General features: G+C 44.4%; 2 protein-coding genes across 2 annotated transcripts in view; both read left to right on the plus strand.

The window, feature by feature from the left end:
• Nucleotides 1-3,580: 3,580 nt before the first annotated feature.
• Nucleotides 3,581-9,518, plus strand: SRP9 (signal recognition particle 9). Its single transcript, XM_066381124.1, has 3 exons — nt 3,581-3,776; nt 6,888-6,956; nt 8,358-9,518. The coding sequence occupies exons 1-3, from the start codon at nt 3,705-3,707 to the stop codon at nt 8,475-8,477; spliced, it is 261 nt and encodes an 86-aa protein (XP_066237221.1). The 5' UTR covers nt 3,581-3,704; the 3' UTR covers nt 8,478-9,518.
• An 8,262-nt stretch (nt 9,519-17,780) lies between these two features.
• The window catches only part of EPHX1 (epoxide hydrolase 1), a 38,261-nt gene continuing 36,535 nt past the window's right edge, over nt 17,781-19,506 (plus strand). The window contains exon 1 of the mRNA XM_066381228.1: nt 17,781-17,932. The gene's annotated coding sequence lies outside the window, so the exon portion shown is untranslated. The remainder of the gene's footprint in view (nt 17,933-19,506) is intronic.

The following is a 19,506-nucleotide window of genomic DNA, read 5'->3' on the forward strand; positions in this document are numbered from 1 at the left end:
CAACCAATGAATACGAAGGTGCCACAACTATGAGTTGATGCTGTCTGTCCCTTCCTGTCTGTCTATACCTCCCTCTTTCTCTCTTGCACGCAAAAAGAAAAGAAAAAAAGCCAAAAGCCTGAGACATTGTAAGGACAAAGGGGTGGCCAGTGGCCTCAAATACAGGTGAACGGTAACTTGTGAGAGCAGTTGGTGACCTCAGTGAAAGCAACTGCACTTGGGGACCTGGGGGTGGGGTGGGCTTGGATGGCAAGGACAGGAAAGTAATCACAGAGACCACAGGCTAGGGAAAGAACTAGGGCCTCTGGTTTTGAACCTCCACCTAAGCTCTATCCACTAAGCCAGCTTCCCTATTATCTCTAGATACATTTTTTAAAAGTCAAAATGAATCCTACTACTTCCTGTTGTGATTAACTTGTGTTGGCTTGCCATTTGCCAGACAACGGAGAGCAAATTCCAGTGCTAATCGGTTTAGCAGAATTTATTTGTCAGACTTGATTTCTTCATCACCTGTAAAGGAGAGGGCAACAGGTCTATACTCCCTTATCCGAAATCCCTAGGGCCTCATGTGCTTTGGAATTCTAAACTTGTTGGAATTCCAGGAAGGTAACACAGTGCACATACTATATATTATAGAGATCACACTCCACTCAGTAATCATGCGTACCAAGTGGGACAAATCATAGCTATAACCAACCTCACCAGAGATCAAGTTTTCCACCAAAGAAGCCACAAAGTATGGGGGGTTTTTGAGTTACAACACAGTTCCATTTCTATGACAGTGACGTAACCCAAATTTTGGTGTAAATCAACACACCCTAGCCTAAGTCACTTACCTATCCTAACACAATTGTAAAATCATAATCTAGAACATAAAAACACAAACAAGCCACATTACTGTGTATTCTTCTGCCAACCAACCAAACTAGTTTGCCCATATCGTAAGTATGACACTAATGGTGTAAGCGGAAACACATCTCAATTTTTTAAAAGTTTTTATGGGAGTAAGTGTGTAAACTTGAAGTGTCGTATGTGGAGACTGTCATAATCCGAGGACCCCTGTACTAAGGTTTTTCAGAGCTTTTCAGATTTTTGGAATTATCTTTCCCAGTCTCTTCCCAAAATTGTTCTTCCTCCTTTTCCCCTGTATCAGTCAGTGACCGTCACTTCCACTGGCTTGAGGGTCATTGTCTGATCTCTTAACTATACCCTCCTCTCAATTCCTGAGCTAGTATCTTATTTCAGATCCACAGTCTCTTATGTTGGTATAACTACAAGAGCATCTTAAGAGGTCTCCCTGCTGCCAGGCATGGTGTGCAGCCTTATAACATGTAAATCTGCTTAAAGCCCTTCAAGTGACAGGAAAATCTAATCTATAGTAGTGGAAAGCAGATTAGTGATTGTCTGGGGCCAGGGCTGGTGATGGGGAGAATGAATATGAAGAAACATTAGGGAATGTTTTGGAGATGAAGAAATATTCTGTATTTTGTTTGTGGTATTGGGCATAAGGGTATATATACATACCTGATGGGTACATTCGTTAAAATTCATCAAACTGCACATTCAAAATGAAAACATTTTCTTGTATGTAAAATATGCCTCAATAGACTTAATTAAAGAATGATACCTTTCGCCTGACCTGTGGTGGCGCAGTGGATAAAGCGTCGACCTGGAAATGTTAAGGTCGCCGGTTCAAAACCCTGGGCTTGCCTGGTCAAGGCACATATGAGGGTTGATGCTTCCAGCTCCTCCCCCCTTCTCTCTCTCTGTCTCTCTCTCCCTCTCTGTCTCTCTCCTCTCTAAAAATGAATAAATAAAATAAATAATTAAAAAAAAAAAAAAGAATGATACCTCTCTGCCTGACCAGTGGCGGCGCAGTGGATAAAGTGTCAACCTGAAAACACTGAGGTTGCCGGTTCAAAACCCTGGGTTTGCCTAGTCAAGGCACATATGGGAGTTGTTATTTCTGGCTCCCCCCTCCCCTCTCCCCTCTCTAAAATGAATAAATAAAATCTTTAAAAAAAAAAAGAATGATACCTTTCTATGTCACCCCATTGCCTGGAAGACAAATTTCAAATTTCTTACCCTGACATGAGCGATAATATGGCTCTTGCTTCTCTCCTCCCATTCCTTAAACACCTGTCACATTACACCGCAGATTTAAAATGGGCCTAGAGCCTGACCAGGTAGTGGCGCAGTGGATAGAGCGTCGAACTGGGATGCGGAAGGACCCAGGTTCGAGACCCCGAGCTCGCCAGCTTGAGCGCGGGCTTATCTGGCTTGAGCAAGAAGCTCACCAGCTTGGAGCCAAGGTCGCTGGCTTGAGCAAGGGATCACTCGGTCTGCTGAAGGCCCACGGTCAAGGCACATATGAGAAAGCAATCAATGAACAACTAAGGTGTCGCAACAAAAAACAGATGATTGATGCTTCTCATCTCTCTCTGTTCCTGCCTGTCTGTCCCTATCTATCCCTCTCTCTGACTCTCTCTGTCCTTGTAAAAAAAAAAAAGCTGCTAGAGAACATGTATGTTGCTTGAATATACATAAAATGGGCCTAGACCTCCGCTCCTTGCCCACCTGATGAACATTCACCATGATTACCGAGGTCCATCGTGTGCTATTATTATTAGCATCACCCGGACCCACAAGTGATCATTCTTCTCTTGTGCTCCACTGACCCTACATAAATGATGTAAATTTTTCAGTTACGGATGGTGAACGCATGATACAATATACAGATGATGTATTATGGAGTTGTACACTTGAAACCTGTATAATTTTTTTTTTTTTTTGTATTTTTCTGAAGCTGGAAACGGGGAGAGACAGTCAGACAGACTCCCACATGCGCCCGACCGGGATCCACCCGGCACGCCCACCATGGGGGGGCGCTCTGCCCACCAGGGGGCGATGCTCTGCCCATCCTAGGTGTCGCTATGTTGCGACCAGAGCCACTCTAGCGCCTGAGGCAGAGGCCACAGAGCCATCCCCAGCGCCCGGGCCATCTTTGCTTCAATGGAGCCCCGGCTGCCGGCTGCCGGAGGGGAAGAGAGAGACAGAGAGGAAGGGGGGGGGGGTGGAGAAGCAAATGGCGCCTCTCCCATGTGCCCTGGTCGGGAATCGAACCCGGGTCCCCCGCACGCCAGGCCGACGCTCCACCACCAAGCCAACCGGCCAGGACCGAAACCTGTATAATTTTATTAACCAACCTCACCCCAATAAATTCAAAGTTCTCGGTTGCACTCTTGTGTTTGTCTCCCCTCTTTTTTACTAGGCTGTAGATGCGACAGCTGGACCATGTCCTGTCCACTCTTGTATCTCCAGAGTTTATCACGAGCTGCTCCATATCGGTTACAGAAACCTGGACTTGACCTTTGAAATAGAGCCTACTGGCGGCGGGACGGTCGCTCCTCCAGTCCTCCAGAGGGCGCTGTGGGAGCCGCCAGCTGTCTCCCGGTTCTCCACTTCTCTAGACCAGTTCCCAGAGCCACACGCTCGGGGCTCCGCCCCATCCGTGACAACATCCCTACTTCCCATTGGGCAAAGGCGGCACGGCCGACCAATGAGACGGGGCGTTAGTGAGAGGAGACGCCACCATCTTTGGTCGGCTGGGCCTATGGGTCGGTGGGTGGCGGCGGGACGTTAGTGGGTCTGGTAGCCTCTGGTCCCGGCCTGACTTCTCTGTTCCGTCCCGCCGTGGGTCCACGATGCCGCAGTACCAGACTTGGGAGGAGTTCAGTCGTGCGGCCGAGAAGCTCTACCTCGCCGACCCTATGAAGGTAAATCGCTGGAGGGGCCGGTGTCTCTGTCCCCATCCTCGGGTCAGGATTCCCACCCTGCCGTCTGCTCGGCCCCCGGGGGCTCGTCCGCACTCTGGGAGGTGCTGGGATTGAGCAGAGACGGACGGACCCCTGAAGGTCCTATTGTCCCTACTGTCTCCTCCCTGATTAACGGCCCTGAAATGGGCAAAAGTTAGCGTCATTTCAGGGCCTTTGCGCGTCCCCACCCGCCGAGTTTCCCTTAGCACTTGGCTTGGTTTACGTGTCTCTAAGGGCCGGCTCCAACCCCGCAGTTTAGGCTTCCTGTCCATTGTGTGTTGCTGCCCTTTTCCTGTATCGCCAGGGCGTTAGGGTACCGCGTGTAAAATAAAACGGTAATTTTTTCAGACACCGCCGAGACGATGGGGTTTCTTGAAAAACCCCAATTTGGACACATCTACACCCCTTAGAAAAATAGTGGTTCTTAATCTTTTAGAGGTCAGTGCCCTTTAGTACATTTTTAAGTTTCAGGGGGGTTTTTTGTTTCTGAAAAAACAGATTTTTAAAATATGTAAAACTGAATTTAACCATTCAGTAAATCGAGTCAGGTAATCCAAAGATAATTAACCTAGTTGTTATTATATATATATCTACTTAAGTGCTTGGTGAATTCCCCGTCTTCCTTCACTAAGATAAATCTCATAAGTGGTGTGACTTTTTTTTTCAGTCACAGGAGAGCAGAGAGCATAATGGGAAACTCTTCAGGTTACAGCTTTAATAGCCCTTTTTATTTAGTTTCCAGAACTGTCTTGAGACTTCTAATGCTGCATTTTAAACTGTTAAAATTATGTTTCTGTTTTGACTTGTAGCCAAACTTTTTAAAACAGCTAAACAAGAACTTTTATAATTGTTAGCAAAAATGCTGTGATACATTATTTTGAATCCATCATTTAAAGAAATAAACATAATGTTCACAGAAGTTGTAAGCGCTCTTGGGAAATGTCTTCTTGTATTGAAATATGCTGATATCTAAATCATTTGGGGGGGAGGGCTACCTAACTATAATACTGAACAAAAAGCATTGAGTGGCTCTGGCCAATGGCTCAGTGGCTAGAGCATTGGCCTGGCATATAGACATTCTGGGTTCAATTCTCAGTCAAGGCATATAGGGGAAGCAACCATCTGTTTCTCGCCTCACCCCTTTTCTCCCTGTTCCCTTCCTGCAGCCAGCTCATTTGGTTTGAATGTGGCCCCAGGCTCTGAGGATAGCTCAGTACTTGAGCATCAGCCCCTGATGGGGTTGTCGGGTGGATCCCAGTTGGGGGCTCATGTGGAAGTCTGCCTTACTATCTCCCCTCCTGTCACCTTAAAAAAAGAAAAGAAAAATTTATTGTGTAACGTGGCACTCAATATAGGAGTTATTCTAGATTTGGGAAAACTTGATGGAGACTTATTCTCAAGGCAAAATTCTGCTTTTATGTAATAATGCATCACGTTGTATCATCATGATAAAGATGTGATTGTGATTTTGTTGACTACTTTAGCCTCAGTCCACATCCTGAGAGTCATGGGAAAAGGCAAATGTGACCAGTGGTTTCCTGAGGAATGGATTTAAAATTAACTAGCCATTTCTGCTATTTTTTGCCCATCATTCCACTATGGTTTAAAGTATGTAGGTCAGGCCCTGGCCGGTTGGCACAGTGGTAGAGCCTCAGCCCAGCGTGTAGGTGTCCTAGGTTTGATACCCGGCCAGGACACACAGAAGAAGCACCCATCTACTTCTCCACCCTTCCCCCTCCCCTCTCCTTTTTTTCTCTCTCTCTCTTCCTCTCCCACAGCCAAGGCTCCATTGGAGCAAAGTTGGCCCGGGCACTGAGGATGGCTCCATTGCCTCCACCTCAGGTGCTAGAATGACTCCGGTTGCAACGGAGCATCACCCCAGATGGGCAGAGCATTGCCCCCTAGTGGGCTTGTCGGCTGGATCCTGGTCAAGTGCATGGGGGAGTCTGTCTCTCTGCCTCCCCGCTTTTCACTTCAGAAAAATACAAAAGAAAAAAAAAGTATTATAGGTGAGGAATAATTTTCTCCTTTACCCCCTTAAATTTAATTGCTATGAATTAACCTGACAAAAGCCAGATATAACAAGGGCGAAAAATATTACACATGAACTGGAGTTCATAAAGAAATATAAAGATGCAGTTAGAATTTAGAGCCTGTATACCATCTTAACAAAGGGTGATAAAGTGTGGAATAAAGGCTGGAAAAAGAAAAGGGAGTTTTGGGCTTCTGGTGGGGTGTAACTTGTGGGAAGGTAACTAGGAAAAGTATAGTAAATAGTTGTTGTTTAGGCCCTGGCTGGTTGGCTCAGCGGTAGAGCGTCGGCCTGGCATGCAGGGGACCCGGGTTTGATTCCCGGCCAGGGCACATAGGAGAGGCGCCCATTTGCTTCTCCACCCCCCCTCCTTCCTCTCTGTCTCTCTCTTCCCCTCCCGCAGCCAAGGCTCCATTGGAGCAAGGATGGCCCGGGCGCTAGAGTGGCTCTGGTTGCGGCAGAGCGATGCCCCGGAGCAGAGAATCGCCCCCTGGTGGGCAGAGCGTCGCCCCCTGGTGGGCGTGCCGGGTGGATCCCGGTGGGGGCATGCGGGAGTCTGTCTGACTGTCTCAACCCGTTTCCAGCTTCAGAAAAATACAAAAAAAAAAAAAAAAAAAAAAAAAAAAGTTGTTTAGTACAGTTTGTTTTGCAGTTAAGAATCCTTCTTGGTAAGGGAGGGGAGAACATTTATGCCCTCCTTTTAGCCAGAAATGGCAGAGTCCTAATTGCCTTCAGCTCAAAACAGTCCTTATGACAAAGTGACTTACTTTGAGGTAACATGCTTTGATCCCCTTCAATGTATATTTTTACTGGCTAGAAATGCCAACCCACTTAAGTCTTTTAAAAAAAATAAATTATAGCAATAGGAATGGACTGAAATGCTCTATTCTACCTCATTTCTATAATGATAAGTTTACAGTAAAGGTTACTTTGGACATTTTGGCTATTCTAAAAGATCATTTTAGCCAACTTGAAGACTAAATTATTTATGAGAATTATCTTCTGACTTCAGTGTTTCTAAATATGTATTTTTGTTTCAGGCACGTGTGGTTCTCAAATATAGGCATTCTGATGGGAGTTTGTGTATTAAAGTAACAGATGATTTAGTTGTAAGTATACATTTTTATTTGTTGCATACTTTCAGATTTGAGTTAATTATTTGTTTGGAATTATTCACAGAGTATATGCAGATTACCTGTTAGGATTATTATTTTGCATTTCATTCCAAAGTCAAAGAAACATATTCTAGAAGCTACTTCTATAGGCTCTTAGGGAGATAATTTAACTTGCTTCATTAAGACAGTATGCCAGGTGTGGTTTAATAATTGCCGTCTTCAGACCTTAGTCAACAGGGACGGAGAGGCCAAAACTGGATATATGGGGATAAAGTTTCTTTATGAGCATGTGAGAAGTAAGTGATGGTATTTGCCAGTAACCCCACGCTCAAGCTGGTGGCCTCCGGGTTTTGAACCTGTGTCCTCTGCATCCCAGTCCGGCACTCTGTTCACTGCACCACCGCCTAGTCAGGCCCTTGGTTGTCTTTTCATACCACTTTTTGTAGAGTAATCTGTTCAGTCATTAAGTCGGGTACTGCCCAGATCTGTGTCTGTTTTCTGATTTGCACATTTACCTGATTTTTTTCTGGCTTCCTGAGCAGCTCTAAGTTCAGTACCCTCACCTCACCATTCCTCAGAATGAGCCTGTCTGGAATGGAACTCATGCCCTCTTCTCAGACTGCTGCATTCTCTTGCTTTCTAGTTTCAGTTGCACTTCCTGTCTGAGGATCATGTGTGGTCCCATCCTCGCCCTCATTCTCATGGCCACTGTTCCTTCATTTGAAAAACTCGTATTTTGATCCTCTGATACATTCTGTACACTTTTCTAGGCTTTTGGGGATTATTGAATCAAGCTGCCTCATTCATTTCCTGTCCTGAATGCTCCGTTTTCAGTTACTCTCAAGTTTAGGAGCTCATTGTCACTTGCCTAAATTATTAGAGTAGTCTCCTGTGTCCCTGCTTCCAGTTCATCCTTCAGTCATCCCAGACAGCTACTGGACTGATTGCTAAAAATGTGAATTTGATTGTTACAATAAATTATAGCAATAGGAATGGACTGAAATGCTCTATTCTACCTCATTTCTTTAAAAACCTCATCACTCGGTGTAAACTCCACCCTCACAGCCCCTCTTATTTCTGTGTTTTCTGTATTATTTAAAAGCTCAAGACTTGAGTTCTTCTCATCAGACTACAACAGGATTTAACTGGTCATTTTTGAGAAACTTATGATAGAGTTCATTGAGTTATTTTAGCAACAGCGCTGACAAATTTAAGGAATGTAAATGCTGGGGGCTTGGAAACTGGAGTGTAATTTTCTTAGTATGACCTCCAGAGAAACTAGGGCAAAACAATGGTAGCAAAGACTTAAATTTTTACCCAGTTATACATATATTTGGTACATTGTTGATAATCTAGTCTTACATAGTTAATGTATACTTTTAAATTTTCTGACAGTGTTTGGTGTATAGAACAGACCAAGCTCAAGATGTAAAAAAGATTGAGAAATTCCACAGTCAACTGATGCGACTTATGGTAGCCAAGGAATCCCGCAGTGTTGCCATGGAAACGGACTAAATGCTTTGAAACGAAGACTGTTGTGTTCTTACCAAGTAAATATCTTTGAATTTGAGAAAGTGTTGGGACAGTAAATACTTTATGTAACTAAGTGGGCTATTCAGAAGCTTAGAAATCATTTTTGAACTTTGCTTTTTAATGTTTACTTTAGAGAGCTAGGAATGTAAGTGCTTTCAGTTAGAAAGCCTGTATTTATTTTTGGAAATTGAACAAGAAATGTGGCTATCTTGGAAACTTTTCTGCAGATCATTTGATGCTGGGCAAAAGATATAATTTTTTGTGGTAAGTTTGTAAATGAGTTATCAAGAAAAGCTTATTCTTTCTTTAGTTTATTCATCTTTAAAAAAAATTATATGCAACCATTTTGCTGGATTGATAGATTTCTTTTGGGGCATAAAATCTGTGCATTTGATGATCAACAAATATAAAATATAGTGACTAGAATTAACTGTGCACAGTAGTATTCTTGATTATGTACAGTAGTGTTGTCTCTATTGTGTCTAAAGGAAGTTATGAAAACAAGTATGCTTTATCTTGAACTCTCCAAATTTAAACTATATTTTTGAATATAAGGGATTCATAGTACCATTGGCTTGTTGAGCAGGCTTTGAAACTAGTTTTCAGTACTCAAAATACGTGAACAGAATAGAATGCTCACTGATGGACTGAAGCCACCATATCACAGGACATGTGTCACATATTTCCCATGTAGGGTTTATCAGAAGGGCTAAGGACTGTGTGAACTGTTAAACCTTCGTGTACCTCTCCAACACCCCTGCCCATTTCTCTCTTTACTTAACCAAGGTTTTAAGCATGATTGTCACAACTGTCATGTTTGTATGATATTATTTGATATTTATCTTATATTCGTAACCTGAATTTTACCACCTAAATGTAAAGTTCATGTGTTGATTCCTACAATAAAATATTTTTTGTTAGAAATCTGTCATGTTGAACATGACAGTTATATGGAAAGTTCCATTAGCTATATGAATCTTGACATGTTTCAAAGGTCAATAAATAAAATATTATGTGACTATATATTGTTTTTCTTGAAGTCTTTAACCTCACAAATATTACTATTTCTTGACTAGGACATACTCTATTCATATAGTCTAAAATGAGCCTAATGATAATGTTAGTAAATTTTGTTTGTTTCTAGGTACTTTCCATTACATTCTTTTGAGCTCTGTTGATGGCAAGGTTCTTTTGTTGATTAGGAAAAGTAATCAACTAGTGTAGGGTTTTTTGAATTTGTTGATTCCCTCACACACTTAGTTGAATCACAAGGGGTTTTTTGGCCTTTTTTTCTCTCATGTACATCTAGTTTTTTTAACACTGCTTTTATAAAGGTAACCAGGGAGGGGGGAAAATAGTGTGAGATGTTTGTATCTGATAGCAGAGGGATTAAGAAAAGAGGTTCAAAGGCAGACAGCCTGGGGTTACAATTTTGTCTCCACTACTTTCTGCATCTGTGGTCTCAGGATACTTCTGTGAGCCTCCGATTTCTTCTGGATATGGGGTCAACGTAGTGCTCATAGGACTTGAGGATTAAATGGCATTGTCCATGCTAAACCTTTAGTACAGTGCCTAGAACATAGTAAGCTCAATAAATGGTAGCTATTATTATTATTATTACTGTTTTTCAGGGGAAAGAGTATTAGCCAGCTCTTAAGTTTTCTCATAATTTTAATTGAAGGATTATTTATTGGTAATGGCTGCCTTTTCTGCCAAGTTATGTCTATTATTAAATGCCATTTTTGGCAGTTGGGAAATACAAGAAGACTATTTTCATAGAGTGTTCTTATGTATGTGTGTGTGGGGGTCCTTAAATCTAAAACTTGTTTGTGTACAAAATAAAATTAGTGAAAGAACTAGGTGGTAAGTGGTCCAAGTTTGAATCTCTTAAAGACTATATATAAGGTCTACCGGAAAGTTCTGTCTGTTTTTGGAATAAAACAATACAAATTTTTCTTACCGTCAATAAACTTTATTAAATAATATAATTGCCATTATGATTAATGATTTCTTGCCAGCGTGTGGGCAATTTGTATATCCCATTTTTGAAAAATGTTTTATCTTTTGATGCAAAAAATTGAACCAGTGCTTTTTTGATATCTTCTTCATTTTTGAATTTTTTGCCCTTCAAAAAATTTTGTGAGGACAAAAACAAGTGATAGTCGGAGGGTGCTAGGTCCAGGGAATATGGTGGATGCGACAGACATGCTTCTGTAGCATTTGTTCCTTGTTGAAATTCGTAAAAATTACAGTGGCGTAAATGAACTTTATCAGTAGCCATGGGTACACTATCGCTTCACACATAAGACTAATGTGAATCAACTTTGTTTTAGTTCATTTGCTACGTCAGTATATATACATTAAGTGATAAAAATAGAGAGGCACACATGCGCCAAATAAACGTGCTTACATGTCGAAACTTGTGATAGAAACGGACAGAACTTTCCGGTAGACCTTATATATAATAAAACACCAAATCATATATTCTGAAAATCACAGTGCTATATACTTAATTTTTTAAATCAGGAAGTATTTCTGAACACTATAATCACATTTCTATGGGTTAATTTGTAGCAAACTATTTTGTGATAGATTTCATCAAGGGCTGCTGATTCTAAGGTAATCCAAATAAAGTCACTGTAGTAATTGAGACTCTAGTACTAATATTTCAAATAATTTCATTTTTTCATTCTCTTCTGAAGATACACTTCCCTTGGATCACAGAGCCCTTTAAACATGGCTGTTGGTCTACCTGTGTTCTCTGTTGTAAAGGGTTACTCCCCCTTTCAGGGTACCTACGAGGGTGTGAACTTTTTGTCTCAAATATACAAAGCCTCTTAGTCACAGACTAACAACTTGTACTATAATATATGAAGAATTCTCAAAACTCAATACCCTTTCCAAAAAAGACCTACAAAAGATTTGAATAGACGCTTCACTGAAGATGTACAGAAGGCAAATAAGCCCTGGCCGGTTGGCTCAGCGGTAGAGCGTCGGCCTAGCGTGCGGAGGACCCGGGTTCGATTCCCGGCCAGGGCACACAGGAGAAGCGCCCATTTGCTTCTCCACCCCTCCGCCGCACTTTCCTCTCTGTCTCTCTCTTCCCCTCCCGCAGCCAAGGCTCCATTGGAGCAAAGATGGCCCGGGCGCTGGGGATGGCTCTGTGGCCTCTGCCTCAGGTGCTAGAGTGGCTCTGGTCGCAACATGGCGACGCCCAGGATGGGCAGAGCATCGCCCCCTGGTGGGCAGAGCGTCGCCCCTGGTGGGCGTGCTGGGTGGATCCCGGTCGGGCGCATGCGGGAGTCTGTCTGTCTCTCCCTGTTTCCAGCTTCAAAAAAATGAAAAAAAAAAAAAAAAAAGGCAAATAAGCACATAAAAAGATGTTAATCATCATCAGTTGTTACAAGAATGCAAAGTAAAATCACAAGATGCCACTACATACATATTAGAATAGCTGAAATTACAAAGACTGACCATCCCAAGTGCTGACACAGATGTGGAACAACCAGAACTCTCAAACATTGCTGGTGGAATGGAAATTAGCACCACCACTTTGGAAAACTGGCAGTTTCCTTAAAAGTTTTGCATATGCAAAGACTTGTACATGAATATTCATAGTAGCTTCATGAATAGCCAAAACCCAGAAACAACCCAAAAGGTTTCTGGATAAGTGAAAGGGTGAATATCCATACCTACCAATAATAGCCTCATCAATGAAAGGAACAAACTATTGATAACATGACAAGGTGGGTGAATCACAAAACAGTTAACACTGAGTGAAAGAAACCAGACATAGTGCATGCTGAATGATTTAGTTTACATAAAACTAGAAAATGCAAACTTTCTGGACCACAGATGAGTGTTTCCCTCAGAGAAGGGGAGAGGTGAATGGAAAGGATTACAGTGGGACGGAGGAAACAATCTCCCGTTACAGGTGTGAGACTTTCATTGAGGTCTGAGGTTCTTACCTACTCCTGCTCCCTGTCCCCTTCACAGGCATTTCTGCCAATAAATCTCTATACATCTTACCCATCTTGGTACATGCAACTTCAGTTGATGTATCTATTATTCAGCCTACAACAAATACCTTTTGTCATATAGAAGTTTCAGATTTTGAGAACTGTTTCTTAATCTCTTGGTCCATTTCTTTATGGTTTTGGCCTAACAGTCTTCTTGACATTCATGCTCACATAACCTGGAGATGCAGGGAAGTCAGAGCCTATGAAGTCAATCACTAAAAAGTCAATTGACTAATGAGGGACAGGAGCTAATAACTCTACTTTTAGTACCCTGGGAGGACAGTTCTCATTTCATAAAGCTCAGAACATCCCATAAATCAAGCACCAGTTGCTCAGAACAGCAGCCAATTTTTAAGCATCCTTTGTCTTGTCTTTCCTCCTTTCCACTTCCCCAGCCCTTACTCCTTCCCCTGGGACAACTTTCTAAATAAACTACGTACTTATAAGGAAGACTTTGTCCCAGGCTCTACCTTCAAGGGAACCCAGATTGAAAAAAGAGCCTGACATCAGTGACAGGGGATGTTATACGAACCCTCAGGCAGGCACTGGAAGTCACATAGCAAAAGTCAAGAATATGTAAGCATTGCATCCCTGGGAAGTTACACAATGAGATTTTTACCTCCCACATACCCTTTATTAAGAAGCCATTCAACACCCTGACCGGTTGACTCAGTGGACAGAGTGTTGGCCCAGCATGTGGATGTCCCAGGTTCAATCCCGGTCAGGGCACACATGAGAAGTGACCAGCTGCTTCTCTCCCTCTCCCTCTGCCCTTTCCCTACCTTCCCCTCTTGCAGCCAGTGGCTCTCGATTGTTCTGAGCCTCAGCCTTGGGCGCTAAGGATAGCTGGGTTGATTCAAGCATGGCCCCAGACAGGGTTGCCAGGTGGATCCCGGCTGGGGCGCATGCTGCAGTCTATCTCTCTACCTCCCCTCTCTCAAAAAAAAAGGCAACAATGAGTTAATGCTTCTCATTCCTCACTCCACTCTGCCTTTTTCTCTCTCCTCTCTCTAAAATCAATAAATAAAATCTTAAAAAAAAACAAATATAAAAAGCATCAACTAAAAGAGTTAAACCTGGTTTTTGCTCTTCAAGAATGAGGGGTGGGGAGAAGAAGCTGCTGTGGTCTTGTGGTCTTAAAAAGCCACAAGAGCCAATTAATGCTTCAATCAATTGAATGATCTTAACACAGTTTAATAGTCCTTCCATCTCCTGCAAAGCAGGCACAAAATGATTCTCATACTTACCTCACAATGCAGTGTCCAGCGAAGGCCGATAGAGGCCCCAAGATGGCGTTTGCTTTTGAACTTTGTTTACAGACTAGCTTATTCAAGGAAATTCTAGTAATCTTGATATTCACAAGATTGTGTTGTTGACCCCTGCCCTTGAAGTTCGGGAATATAGTACAATCTAGTCAGAGACCTCAAGGAACCTGGAGGAAAGTGGTTTGGGGAGCCAGGGTGAAGTCATTTAAAAAAATTTTCAGGGCCCTGGCCGGTTGGCTCAGCAGTAGAGCGTCGGCCTGGTGTGCAGGGGGACCCGGGTTCGATTCCCGGCCAGAGCACATAGGAGAAGCACCTATTTTCTTCTCCACCCCCCCCCTCCTTCCTCTCTGTCTCTCTCTTCCCCTCCCGCAGCCAAGGCTCCATTGGAGCAAAGATGGCCCGGGCGCTGGGGATGGCTCCTTGGCCTCTGCCCCAGGCGCTAGAGTGGCTCTGGTCGCGGCAGAGCGACGCCCCGGAGGGGCAGAGCATCGCCCCCTGGTGGGCAGAGCTTCGCCCCTGGTGGGCGTGCTGGGTGGATCCCGGTCAGGCGCATGCGGGAGTCTGTCTGACTGTCTCTCCCCGTTTCCAGCTTCAGAAAAATACAAAAAAAAAAAAAAAATTCAGTAGGAAAAGTGCTTAAAAATCTAACATTTGACATCTTTCTTCTTCATTTATATCTGTTAAAAACCATAACTGAGTACATTTTAAGTATCTTCTTGGCTTGATGCAATGACTCATGAATCGGGCAGCATCCCAGCTAGAAAATAGAAAGGAGCTCCAAAGAGCTGTACAAAATGGAGTCAGTTAAAGGCAGAAAGTGGGGGGTGGAACAAGGAGTTATTAGCAAAAGAAATAATTGTTTCAAGGAATGGCTCCTTCCTTTGGGGGAAGGCAGGGGACTATCAGGAAGATTACCTAGCTAGTGTTGACCATGTAATTCCAGAGTAACTGGTTAACAGAATCCTGGGAGAAGCTGAAACAGCAATTGGGTTAGGTCAATTACATTTGGTTTGCTAATGTGGGGCTTAGCACAAGTGACTCCATTTTGGGCCTGTTGTCTCTTTTCTGACACATCTTTTTACATAAAATATGAAGGCTGTATAAAATTTTAAATTATTTTCTATTTGTAGTGATTCAGTGCATAAAATATATTATTTCATATTGTCATTCCTGCTGTCTCCAACAGATATCATTGTAAATTACTTTTGTCCATTGTACATGGGCAAGTTTCTAGAAACTGGGATTTTGCTTGTGTTTTATTGGCTTATTGGGAGCACCATATGTTAATCAATGATTTTTAAATATACTTGATTATAAAAATGATGAGAAGACAGATATGAAATAACTCTATGTAATCAGTATTCTTTTTTCTTTGAGTGAGGATTGGAGAGAGAGATGGGAAGGGAGAGATAGAAGCATCATCTCATTGCTCCACTTAGTTGTGCATTGATTGCTTCGCCTATGTGCCATGACTGGGGATCGGACAGGCAACTTTGGGCTTAAGACGAGCCAGCAACCCCTTGCGCAACCTTGGCGTCAAGCCAGGAACCTTGGGCTTAAGCCAGTGACCTTGGGATCATGTCGGTGACCCATGCTCAAAACAGCAACTGCATGCTCAAACCGGTGACACTGAACTCAAGCTGACAACCTCGGGATTCCAACTGGTGATCTCATAGTTCTGGGTCAATGCTCTATCTAACCAGTCAAGCAAGCTATACAGTAATCGGTACTCTTATAAAATGTTCACTCTTTAACATCTTGTAAGCCATTTGGTATCCCCACCCCAACTCCTTTAACGTCAAGATGATTTATAATCTGCTAATCTTGAAGTAGATAATACTTTTGTAATAAGTAATGAGTGATATGCCCTTTTGAGAACTATAATAAAATACATACAGGGTCTGGTGCAATCAGTGATCTTTCCATTGGCAATTTATTGGTAAGCATCCAAAGAGCACAGAGTGCCCAGGAGGAGTCCTATGGTAAATAAGAGTGAAGGAAAAGCTGGGGGGGGGGGGGGCAGATAGAAAAAGAATTATATATCTAGATAGTTACAAAGCAAATGCATATTTGCTGTATAATAACATCTAAAACATTATATAATATACATAATCATTTCAGACATGATGCTCCATTACTACTTAAAATTTTCAATGTGTATTTTTTAAGATCAAAGATATTTACTTAGAAAAATTCAATTCTCAAAATTAAAATATTAACCATGAATATAAAACCACTATTTAATCTACAGATGCCCCCAGTAGTCCCAATAACATTCTTTATAGAAACTGTTTCTGTGCTGGGATCAGCCAAAAGTAGAGCATTGCAATTCATTGTCATGACTTATGCCTTGTCTTTTCTGACATTGACATTTTTGACATTGACATTTTTGACCTTGACATTTTTTTTTTTAAGTAAAAGAGAGAATGAGAGAAGAGAGAGAGATCAGAAGCATCAACTCATAGTTGCGGCACCTTAGTTGTTCATTAATTGCTTTCTCATATGTGCTTTGACTTGGGGGCTCCAGCTGAGCCAGTGACCCCTTGCTCAAGTCAGTGACCTTGGGCTCAAGTTGGCGACCTTGGGCTCAAGTCAGGGACCATGGGGTCATATCTATCATCCCACACTCAAGCCAGCAACCCCAAAGCTGGATGAGCCCACATTCAAGCCAGCAACCTTGGGCTTTTGAACCTGGGTCCTCAGTATCCCAGGCCAATACTCTATCCACTGCACCACTGCTTGGTCAGGCTGACCTTGACATTTTTGGAGAGTATAGGCTAATTATTTTGTAGAATGAATCTTGGTTTGCCTAATGTTTCTTCATGATTGATTTATATTGTACATTTTTATCATAAAGAATATTGTTTCCTTCCCAGTGAATCAGGAATGGACCTAGTTTCTATCCAAAGTTGTTCCCCTCGTACATTATTTTTCTTTCTTTTTTCTGAAGCTGGAAACGGGGAGAGACAGTCAGACAGACTCCCGCATGCGCCCGACCGGGATCCACCCGGCACGCCCACCAGGGGCAACACTCTGCCCACCAGGGGGCGATGCTCTGCCCTTCCGGGGCGTCGCTCTGCCGCTACCAGAGCCACTCTAGCGCCTGGGGCAGAGGCCAAGGAGCCATCCCCAGCGCCCGGGCCATCTTTGCTCCAATGGAGCCTTGGCTGCGGGAGGGGAAGAGAGAGACAGAGAGGAAGGAGGGGGGCGGGGTGGAGAAGCAAATGGGCACTTCTCCTATGTGCCCTGGCCGGGAATCGAACCCGGGTCCCCCGCACGCCAGGCCGACGCTCTACCGCTGAGCCAACCGGCCAGGGCTCACACATTATTTTTTATCCTACCTGATGTGCCTGGAACCTCTCCAGAATCCTGAGAGGATACTGAGGACCCAGGTTCGAAAGCCCGAGGTTGCTGGCTTGAGTGTGGGCTCATCCAGCCTTTGTTCAGATTTTTTAAACTATAATTTAGTCTAGAAAGCACATTATACCCACACTTTAGTTCCATAGCAATGGCTTTTGACCAAAAGCAGTAGAATTCTGACTGAATTTTACTCTGCTGACAAAAAAGAGAAAGAAAAATAAATTTTACCCTGCTGAGTTGGACTCTGTAACTTATTTATTGACTGCATATATGTTTATTATACTTTGAAATATCTTACAGTCTTACATTTCATATTATAAATAGTGAGGAGTGAAGTTACAATCTCACTGCTGTTATTTTACGTAACAATAACGGTCTTACTGAGGTCTAATTCACACACTACAGAAGACACCCTTTTAAAGTGCCCAGTTCCGTAGTTTTTCGATATATTCAGAGTTGTGGTGATGCAACCAACCATCACCATTATCAAAGTTTTAGAATGTTAAGTCACAGCATCAAATTGAGTAGCCCTGCTCCAACTTAGAGGCGGCGGAGCCTTAAGGACGTGCAGACAGTCCAGGGTCCCTCAGGTAACGCCAGCGGGGCGGGACTGAACCCGGGATGTCCCTGTCCCCGGAGCCCAGCCGGGAACGCCCCATGGTGGAGCCGAGCCTGGGCGGGGTCAGCGCCACTCTGGAGACCCGCTGAGCGGGAGTCACAGGAACCTGAACACGGAGCCAGAGAGAGGGACCGTGCACAGGACCCAACAGCAGGAGCCGGGGAACCGACAACCGTAAGCACCTGGGGCGTGTGGTGCGGAGCTTTGGGGCCCAGCGGTGGGGGTGAGCTTCCAGGGTGCGCAGGACGGACAGGATCCGCGGGGCAGAGGGGGGCGTATAGGGGCCGGCCGGGCCTGGTGGCCACGGGCTGGGGACGTGGTGGAGCCGCGCCATCTGGCCGGCCGGGGCTCCAGTGTAACTTACAGACAGGCCTATGCTCCCACTGGTGTTGTGCGCCGCCTTGCCTCCCCACCCGCAACTGCACCCCAGTCTCAGGGACCTCGCATGCCCGCTCCTGGCACCAAGCCGCCCTCTGTCTCCGAGGGCATGCAGGAGGGGGGAGGCCGCGCGGGCCCTGCCAGGAGGCTCGGGCTTCAGGCAGCGACTTCCGCGGCCTGTTGTCCGGGAGAGCAATCGCAGGGGTGCGTCCGGAACCCGCGGTGACACGCACGTGCTCGTCCCTGGAGTCCTACCACCTATCTCACGTCTTTTAGTTGCAGTGCGCATCTCTGCCTGCTGCCCCTGCTTTCCCCCTCTCCCTTCTCCTTGCTCTTCTCTCAGGAGGGTAGGCCAGCCCACTCAGCCAAGCCCAGCTTACAGAAGGGGAAACTTGGCCTTGGGGTTTATTAAAGTTAACCGTGGAGTAGGAGTGAGTGGTGTGATCTGATCAGGCTGAAGAAAAGTACCTGCAGACTCCAGAATCCAGCCTCCCGCCCTGGCGGGGGCGCATTGACCCAGAAACTGCGGAACTTGGCTTCTGGCCCCTCACTTGCCCGTGCCCCTTCTGCAGCCTCGCGGGTTGAATGTGGGGGCGCTAGCAATGTTGTAATCCTAATTATGACTCCTTTATTCTTGAAGTTGCGTCCCCCGCTTTACTCCACAGTATAAACTTCAGACTCCCCCAAACCTGTACCTATCCCTGGCACCTGGATGGACAGACATCCTCTCCCTTCCCTGACCCCCCGCCAGGCCCCTGGCAGCTCTGGGGTAGGATGGGAGGTGAGGAAACCTATGCATTTGGCATCTCAGTTCCCAGCGCAGCCCTTTGCCCGGGTTTGTGAACTGTTATGAGAAACCATTGAAGACACTGGGATTTATGCCTATTTCTGTGCCACTGCAGCCTCCTCTGAATTCCGCGTGGTTTAAAATAAACATTTTCAGGAAACCCGGCTGCCCTTGCTCCAGAAAGTACCATTGTCTGCTGGTGCCCTGGTTACTTCCTTCAGGGAGTCTGGGCTTGGGGGATGTTGTGGGATACTTTCACTGGCCCCACTGGGTCTGATTTAGCAAAAAGCTCTGGGGGTATTCAGAAGTTCTTTCTCAAATTTCCACTGCTAGGAGGGACACGTGATGACTTCCTCCTGTCTCCCCAAGGAAGTGTGGGCAGTGCTGAACGACTGCTCTCTGCCCTAAGCATGGGGGCTCAGCAGGAAACACGCTCTCAGGGGTTTGCAGTTATGTGGGAGAAAGGTGGACAATAAACAAAGTAAATTTGTAAAATACAAAGTATGTCAGATGTATACCATGGAGACAATGGGCACTAAAGGGAGGAGGGGAGTGTCAGGTAAAAGAAGGCCTCTCTGAATGG

Source organism: Saccopteryx leptura, chromosome 1 (genome assembly GCF_036850995.1).
Source record: "Saccopteryx leptura isolate mSacLep1 chromosome 1, mSacLep1_pri_phased_curated, whole genome shotgun sequence".
Taxonomy (NCBI): Eukaryota; Metazoa; Chordata; class Mammalia; order Chiroptera; family Emballonuridae; genus Saccopteryx; species Saccopteryx leptura.